Consider the following 9,052-nt stretch of genomic DNA (forward strand, 5'->3'; position numbering starts at 1 on the left):
CTTCATACATAATCGGTGCAACCGGGCAAATGAAAGCTATCCTAACCGTTTGTTTACTTTTTATTATATCCAGCGGTTGATAAGCAAAGAGATCAAGTACCCTCGTGCTAGACACAACTTTTCTGGATGAAAACTAGTGTAACTAACCCTGTTGAAACTCATTTTGGAAAAAAGTTTTTGAATTGAAACTCGTAAACTTAAATTATCACTAATAAAGTAAAGCACAAAGGAATTTTCCCCTTACATTCGATGCTTTGAAATATAGTTCTTTCTTTGTCATTCTGAGAAGATATAATGGGTACGGAAGCACTAATTTGGTGAGTAAACAATGGTATAGAACACTGACAAACCATCGTCAACCAGACAAACCGTAATGCTTCCATATCTACATAATATATAAAATACATAGTCTGATAATAGTAAATAGGAAAAAGAATGCTAACCATTCTGCAGGACATTTGAATACTATTCATCATTGATATTGGGGAAGGGAAAGTGAAGAATAACGAAAAGAATAGACCACGCTAGATTACCACTAAAAAAAATGAAAATACATAAGACATTGTACATCATGTAAGTTCCCCCATTTAGCTTCGTGAAAGACCTCAGCTTCAAAATTGTGCTTTGTTGGAATCATGCATCTGATGCATAAAATCCAAAGATTAAAACATACAGAAGACAGGTTTATCTAGTAACATTGATTCTATCCAACAGTGTGAATATATATACCTATACAAAGCAAAAGGCAGCTGCTACTTCTTTGAATGGCAGTGCCATGAGAGCAGCTTCAATCTTCAATTGGCTATTGTCCTCGTTAAGGTAGAATCTAAATTTTACATTTTCTGAACCTCTTCGTAGATAGATTGGAAGAGAGCAGTAGAAATATATCTCTCACCGAAACTCGGAAAAATAACCTTCAATGTCCAAAATAAGTGGTGAAGAAAGAATCAATGGCTTTATTGGTAGATAAAAGAATAATTTATCAGGAAAGTAGTAAAATAGAACATCTAAATTCATGAATTATGTATACACTACACTTGTGCTCTCTAAATTTCCAACTTTGCTAATTCTTGGGCAACATCAAGCCAAGTTTCCTATGCACTTATTTATTGTTACACTTTAATGTTTTGCCGTCAATTGCCAGTTCTATCAACAGAAGCACAGAAAACCAACTTCCGTCTGTCCCAAATTCAATTTGCCCTTAGCCATTGATATTGCAATTTTTAAAACCAAATGAAGACAGAAGTATCATGATTCCACAGAAATTTTGCTCAGATAGAAGAGGCTAATTTTGCAGGGAGTCATAATAATCTAATTAAAAAGGAGAAAAGAATAGCAAAGAATAAGCATGCTTAACAAACAACATATCCTGGGAGGTCGGGACCAAAGAACACTACAAGAAATATTGATGATAGTCTCCCTAAAAAACCCACACAAAGACTAAAAGGGAGACTCTATTTAGTGTCTCCCTTTTAGTCTTTGTGTGGGTTTTTTGGGGAGGCTAACATCAATATTTCTTGTAGTGGAAGACGCAAAAAAGCATAATAAACTACTGAGTTCAACATTCAACAACTCAAGCTAAACACAAGCACTAAAGTGATCAGAGAGAGACATGTCTCTAGGCAGAACACATATTAGTTGTTTGTGAGAGAAAATCTCTAAGTTTCATTTTATTCTATTAATTCAATTTTCAATACCTATTCTTATATAAAATATGTCCAATAAATCTAATGGAAACAACAAAAGAAAGCCAAAATATTTGAGAAATTGGAAATAAACTCACCACAATAAGTTTCCCAGAATTCTCAGGCCGTCTTGCTAAATTTATGGCAGCAGCAGCTGCAGCTCCTGAAGAAATCCCAACCTAGACAGAAATTTGAATTAATTATGATAAAATCCATTCTGAAAATTATAAACCACAACTTGGTAGTTTATAATGACTTGCAATAACCAGCAACATACAAAACTAAGCATGAAAAAATGTCAAACCAATATTTAATATGCAGACAAAATATACATGGAAAGCTAAATGCAGATCACATTCTTCAGTTTATAGGCATTCATAATATCAAAATATTGTAAGAGTTTGCTGACAATTGATATTAAGATATGAAACATAAAAACAAATTATATAGAAAGATATTTACTAGTAAACCCGCATTCTAGTATTTTAACTAGTAAGCATCCGTCAGTTAGATCCTTAACTATGCAAAATTTTCATTTACTACTTTTCAATGAAATGGAACGTGGAAATGAAGTGAAAAGGCACTACAATGAATTACTTTTTTGTCGAATAAAGTAAGGATTTTGTGAAGTAAAGGACAAAGTGACCAACAGTTACAGTCTCAAGGACTAGAATAAGGGTATACTCAATATTTACCAGTAAACCTTCTTTCAATGCCAATCTCCTTGCCATTTCAATAGCTTCAACATTTGTAACCTGTTCTTTCATGTGTTAAGATAATTAATTACTTTGAATAATCTATTTCTGCAAATTATAAGATAACAACACTGCATAATTAGAAAAGAAAAGCCACTAAAGAAATAACTGGAAAGAGTTTAGTTGATGACACTCCAGATAAAGCAATTAAATCATATGTAGATGACTCCAAAATTGAACTAATGACCTAAATTCATGAAACAAAGCTTGTTGTTCCTTAGTATAGAAATACCAAATCCAAAGAGAAATAAAGAGATAAAGAGAAAGTGAGAGGACAATAACTTCTTTTTACCTTGATAACCTCATCAAGCAGTTTGACATCCAAAATGCTTGGCATGAAACCTACAATAAACTCTCTTACAGTCAGAAGCTGACAAGAAAATATGTTTTATGTGAATATTGGCCTAGAAACTAATAATCTGAAGAGAGGCCAATATACAATTCATAAACTTTGTAAAATATTCATACCAGGACTGTCACCCGAAACTACACCTCTGTCTGCAGGTTCCACCCCAACCACCTATGCAAGACACAATATACCACATTTTTAACACTAGGTTAAACAAAATAGAACAGATAAAGCATTACTTTCACATAACATGTAAGAAGCACAAGCCAATAATTGTCTATCATAAGCCTAATAATACACCCAGGCATGTCACACAAACGACACAATTTAAGTCATCCCGGACAATGTTTCCTACAATTCATGGTTTAATCAAATGTAAGTTGGAATAGTCAAACTAATATTTTTTGTGTTTCTTCTGGATCTTTTTTCCTTCCTTATTCACTCTCCGTCCCTCTCCCTCTCTCTGCCAACAAAGAAATACAGAGCCAAGTTCCTAGAGGTTTGGAATATGAGAAATATAAAGTGCAAGCTGACTAATTCAATAACTACATAAAATTTCTTTTAATACAAAAGAAGTGATGATTATGGGATTTGAATTCAGGAAATGATATACTTAGTAGTGGGAGTTAGTACCACAGGACCAATAAGTATATATCATTCAAATTGAAATAACAAGTAAACGCATATAAAATGAATATCAAACCTCTATATTTTGGTTCATCATTTTCAGATAACGTCCGGTGCCCGTAATGGTGCCACCAGTTCCAATCCCGGCAACCAATACATCAACATTACCCAGGGTATCCTCCCATATCTCTGGCCCTGTAGTTTCGAAGTGTATCTGTAATTTGTGCATATAAATCTTAATAACACGCAACTTAATTTATATTGTAATTTCTATTTTCACTAATGCACTAAATAATTCAAAATACAGAGAGTAATAAGTTGAAGGTCTTACAGCAGATGCATTAACACTTAACCTTGGTATTAGTCATATTATCAAACTGTCGAAACATGTAAGCGTCAGGCGTTCTGCGTACAATTTCTTCAGCTTTGTCAACTGCCCCTTTTAACCCCTTCTCAGCATCAGTCAAAATAACCTCTGCACCAAATGCACGTAAAAGGATTCTCCTCTCAATGTTAACAGAAGCAGGCATTGTGACTATAAGTTTGTACCCTTTTGTTGCTGCAACAAAAGCAATGCCAAGTCCTGTATTTCCCGTAGTTGGTTCAACCAAAACGGTCTGCGAGAATACATGATTAGGAACGTAAAGAAAATTCAAGATTCAATGCCTTGGATTTGAACAAACTATTACATCACAATACAGTAAGTTTAAAAATAGCAAATATTACATTGATCCGTACACAAAAGATATTCATTATTTACCTTCTCCGGAGAAATTGTTCCAATCTCTTCAGCATTGGATAACATACTATAGCCAATTCTGACATTTTGAATAATAACAGATATTAATACATAAAAGAAATTGCAAAGTGAAAATCATGCAATGTGGAAAACTTCTAATCAAATGAAGTCCCTCTAGGAGAGGAAAATAATTTAAAAAAATGAAATAAGTTTTTTTATAAGTTAAAATTAGTTTACGGCACAAGTTAAAAAAAATTCTCTTAAGATACTTAAGAAGAACCTCATCTCCTTTTTTAAGTCAATAGAGCATCAGCGAACATATGTATATGTGTGTGTATGCATCGTTGTAACCTACTACCTGTCCTTAACACTGCGACAAGGTTGCATAGACTCGAGTTTGGCAGCAATGTTAGCCACACAACCCTCCGTAACTTTATTCAGGTAAACCATAGGCGTATTTCCAATCAACTGCACAAATTCGTAAAATCGTTAAAAACTAAAACAGAAGAAATTGCAGAAACATGAAGTAATTAACTAAATGGTTAAATTAAAATGTTACAGCAGCAATAAAAAATGTGTTGAAATTGCGAAGGGAAGTAGGAAGGAACCTGAGTGACATCTTCGGCAATGTTGACGGTGTCAAACCCTTGTCTGGTGGAGTGCACTAACGGAGTAGAAGGTCTGGTGGCCGGGGCGGCGGCGAGGGTGTGGTGTGGTTGAGAACGAGTATAGGGTTTGACAGTAACAAAACGGTGTGGTTGGACGAAAGGAGGAAGCGGTGGAGGGGGAGAACACCAACACGGTGATGAAGAAGATAGCGCCATTTTCATTCTTAGACACACTCACTTTCTTTAAGATTTAAGATGGGTTTTGTTATTTTTATTCTTCCATCATCTATTGGCACGTGTGCAAGTTTCAACTCTTTTTGGACCCATTTCCTAATTGCTAAAACCATTATCTACACTAAACAACAAATTAACTAACAAATATAAAATAAAAAAAATTAACATATGAATTAAAATTTAACATTTTATTATTTATTAATGTAAATGACGATAGAATGATTTTTTATTGCATAAAAGTAGCCTATATAAATAATAAATATATGCATATTAAAATAATGAATAGGAATACTTGCTATCCACTCTACTAAAATAATAATGATTATGTTTAGATTTTGATTTGCTTAAGAGGTATTTTTCTTTTAAGAATTAAAATACACTATAATATGTTTTGATCAAAGATTCTTACACAAAATCTTTTAAGAAAATCTTCACAAGTAGAACTAAAACGTTGATGACTCAGCAAGATAAAGGTTCATGAAATCAAGAGCAAACACAGTTTGATTGTACATCCCCAAGAAGTGTTACCAAATTGGCTAAATCCTCTTTCCTATGAGTCAGGTAAGTAAGAAGGTTACAATACATTGTGAACAGAAAAATCATCTCTACAAACGTATATAATATAACTATGGGATGTTCATATTCTAACATTTCTAAAGGGCAAACCTAAAGTCATTTCCCACGATATCTATGGTCACAATCCAAACAAAGAAGCATGCATTTATTTGTATTTAGCTGCTGCAGGTATTGATCTGAAAAACCTTCTAGACCTGTTAGTTTTCAACTTCATGAAAGGAACCTTGCGTTTCACAGCCTGCCAAATCATTTGGACAGCATCACCCTCCTTGGAAGGGAACTGAAACTCAAAGAAACTCTCAACCTCTTTCAACCTGTTCCACATCTTGGTCCATTCTTCCTCCCCAATGCTCCTCATGAAGTTTATCAGATACCTCTTTTTCAGGGCGTCTCTGGTGCGCACAAATATGCAGAACTCAGAGTAGTCAAGGACATCCTCGTATGGCAGCTCGATTTCGTCACTGATGATCACAGGGACACAGTGACTGGCTATGGCATCAAACAAGCGGTTTGATGAAGGGGTGTCTCCAGCTATGTTCAGGCAGAACTTGGAAGAACGCATGCCTTCTGTGGCTTTTTTCACTCCACCCTTTTGAACACTCCCAAATGAAAAATGCACATCCTTTTCGCTTTTCAGAAGATAGTATAGCTCATGCCGAACATGACCTCCCTGAATCAGTATGAGAACAAAACAGGCTCAACTTCAGCTCAACCGATTTACATACAATATTTCAAAAGCTTAGAAAATGAAACTACACAAGTTTCATGTGGTTTCAAGAGTACCTTTAAACTTATCTCCTATCAGATTTTGAGTTTCACCTAATTATCTGTCTAACAAGGATTATCAAAATGGAACACAAAATTTTAATTACAAGATAGATTTGAATACAATTTTTTTTATAAATATATCAGTTTTTACTTTTAGCTCATAATGTCCATAATGTTAGAGGACATTGTTAGCTATTTGTGTCCATTAATGCTGGTGTTAGAAAACTTATATACGAGACCATATGTACGAAGTATTGTTTTGTAATGTGGCAACTAAGAATGTCAAGTGTTTCTTAACATGACTGATACCAACTGCATCCATAAATGAATGTTCACCAAGTAAACATTATGAGAGATATTATGACACAACAACTTATAGGTGTGAAGTTTCAAAAGAGAACCTGTGGTTCTCAGCATAAGCTGAAAATATGAGATCATTTCATTAATTTCATCTGCAGCTATGAGATATTGATTTTATTTATAGAAAATAAAAATAAGTTAAGAATACTTTAGCCCTTGTGTATGTGATGCAATCTGAGGAGCATTTTAGAACAGAAATACCTAAACATTAAACATTAGCAGAGTAATAAAAATTATTCCAGATAAATCCAGGAAATAATTTTGTTAACTGCATTATGTATTCATTATGCAGAGGATGGAGGTGGGTTTACAAGACAAACTATTCAAAGTTCTAGTTTTGTCAATAAAACACAACTCTAGCCTCTGCATTTACCCCCTTTAAAGTGCCAACATCTAGTAGTTGTGTACAATTATGTAACAAAGCTGACCAATTAAAACACAGTTTTTCCAAACAAAGAATTAGTTGTGCTGAATATTGATATTGCATCAAACAAAAATGAAGAATGAAAGGAAAGAGATTCAACAACTTGTTGGTCTGATACAAAATTATGATGTAAAGACAGAAAGGAAAGATTCAACAAACTAAAAAACCAAGACATCAGAGAGTGAAAGAAACATACATCTTTTCTGTATATAGCTCCTTGGAAGTACAGCAATATTGGACGGCTATCAAAACTGGATTGATCATTATCATAGGATCCAACCACATGTTTGTAAGGTGCAATCACATCTTTCTCAACATTGGCTACATTGGGAGGATACCTCCCAAAATCTGAGAGTATGAAAGTTCCTGGCCACAACTTAGTTCTTGCATCTAACATACTATTTGGATGGTGAGCCAAGATGACATGGTCCTTCCCCCCTGACCTCTTCCATTCCTCTTGTGCTGTAACATAATTCACCAACTTTTCCTGCAGCACCTTGTTCCTGCTTCTCTTCTCATGTAGGCCAGTTTTAGAAAACCGATTATAACAAAGAGAGGAAAAAAATGGCACAAATATTACATCCGCTTCACTAGAGTTTCTAACTCTCATCACACTCTTTGCTTTAGATGGTGCTTCAGCTTCAGGTAGTTCTGAAGCAAGAAGATCCATAGTTAGCCAATACTCTATACTATGCTGCAAATTCAACCCTCCAGGGTAATGGGGTGATACAGCTTTGATATCAGGCCAAACACCGTTAGCATTCTCTTGAGGCTTCCAATCCAATAGTCCAAAATGGAACTCAGGAGGCAAATCATACATGAAAACTCTCAGCATACTTGGTTTGCATTTCACATCTTGTTCTTCCGGCACGTATTGTTGTAATTGTTGTTGTGCCCCATCATGTGTTGCTGTCGTCGTTGCTGCTGCTTGTATACTGTCACCGAGTATTGCTCTATTACCAAACGAAGTTTCTACTTCTTCATTTTTTTGCTGCACTGGATCAGAATATGCGTCGTTGGAGGAAGAGAAAAGGCTGGAGTTAGACGTGGCATCCGGGCGCGTGGAACGCAGAACAAACAACCACGACAACATGAACAACAACGTTGTCATTGCAAAGAAAAAACACAAGGTCTTCTTTGAAACAACCTTGATGGCAGAGCCAGGCACGGTTCTCTCAACCATTGTAACAACAGCATTCCAATCAATCAGAGTTGGAACCAAGTGATGTTTGGTGTCTGAAACAGTCACAATCACATAAAATAGCCATAAGGGTCCATGAATGGTTGTTGCTGGTGACAGAAGAAAAGAAGAAGAAGAAGAAGAAGAAGAAGAAGAAGAGTTTGTAATTGGTGTTGTTTCTCTTTGTTTATTGTGTGTGTGTGATAGATATAAGAGCGAGAGAATAGGGTCTAACTGTGGAAGCGTTCTACTCGGTTAAAGGGTCTCCACGTTTTTGGTACAAATGAATCAATCTGAAACAACTCTTTGCATCGTCGATTTCAGAAGGAGACAATTTTGTGATATGAAAATAGTAGAAAAGTTTAACGTGAAAGTATGTGCCAATATTAGTTTAGTATTAGTAGTACTCTCCATAACTACACCGTGCCGTGTAATCTCACCAACACGTATAACTTTCGAAACCCAATTAATTGCTATTCTTTATCTTATCGCTAATTTTAACCGCAATTCAAAAATATTTCAACTTTCTTATTTTCTTTATCTTTTTAAACAAAATTAATTCATAAACTCCTGCAATTTAATTCCAACTTGGAAATCAGTTAGATAATGAAAATAAAAAATATGAAAAAATAGAACAAATAATAAAATTTATGTAAATTAAAATTAGAGTATTTGAAGTTTGTCTCTCCCCCACCAAGTAATCTCAAGTTTATCCTCATCATGAAAACTTGATACCGTTATCCTAAA

At 34.8% G+C, this 9,052-nt stretch overlaps 2 protein-coding genes across 4 annotated transcripts; both read right to left on the reverse strand.

The window, feature by feature from the left end:
• Positions 1-355: 355 nt before the first annotated feature.
• On the reverse strand, positions 356-5,063 carry LOC137813787 (S-sulfo-L-cysteine synthase (O-acetyl-L-serine-dependent), chloroplastic). Of its 3 annotated transcripts, none has more exons than XM_090301347.1 (11): positions 4,764-5,063; positions 4,514-4,623; positions 4,177-4,234; positions 3,770-4,033; positions 3,493-3,611; positions 2,909-2,960; positions 2,733-2,782; positions 2,381-2,440; positions 1,784-1,864; positions 730-914; positions 356-641 (listed from the first exon to the last, which is right to left on the reverse strand). In XM_090301347.1, the coding sequence occupies exons 1-5, from the start codon at positions 4,983-4,985 to the stop codon at positions 3,516-3,518; spliced, it is 750 nt and encodes a 249-aa protein (XP_090157473.1). In that variant the 5' UTR covers positions 4,986-5,063; the 3' UTR covers positions 356-641; positions 730-914; positions 1,784-1,864; positions 2,381-2,440; positions 2,733-2,782; positions 2,909-2,960; positions 3,493-3,515. The 3 variants fall into 3 exon arrangements, with proteins under 3 accessions (XP_090157473.1, XP_068472319.1, XP_090157475.1); XM_068616218.2 differs by having other exon boundaries at positions 3,493-3,630; XM_090301349.1 differs by having other exon boundaries at positions 3,748-4,033.
• Positions 5,064-5,435: 372 nt separating this feature from the next.
• On the reverse strand, positions 5,436-8,674 carry LOC137813786 (putative arabinosyltransferase ARAD1). The gene is made up of 2 exons (XM_068616217.2): positions 7,322-8,674; positions 5,436-6,243 (listed from the first exon to the last, which is right to left on the reverse strand). The coding sequence occupies exons 1-2, from the start codon at positions 8,306-8,308 to the stop codon at positions 5,719-5,721; spliced, it is 1,512 nt and encodes a 503-aa protein (XP_068472318.2). The 5' UTR covers positions 8,309-8,674; the 3' UTR covers positions 5,436-5,718.
• Positions 8,675-9,052: the final 378 nt, after the last annotated feature.

The sequence above is a fragment of the Phaseolus vulgaris genome, chromosome 1 (assembly GCF_051622355.1).
Source record: "Phaseolus vulgaris cultivar YP4 chromosome 1, ASM5162235v1, whole genome shotgun sequence".
Lineage (NCBI taxonomy): Eukaryota > Viridiplantae > Streptophyta > Magnoliopsida > Fabales > Fabaceae > Phaseolus > Phaseolus vulgaris.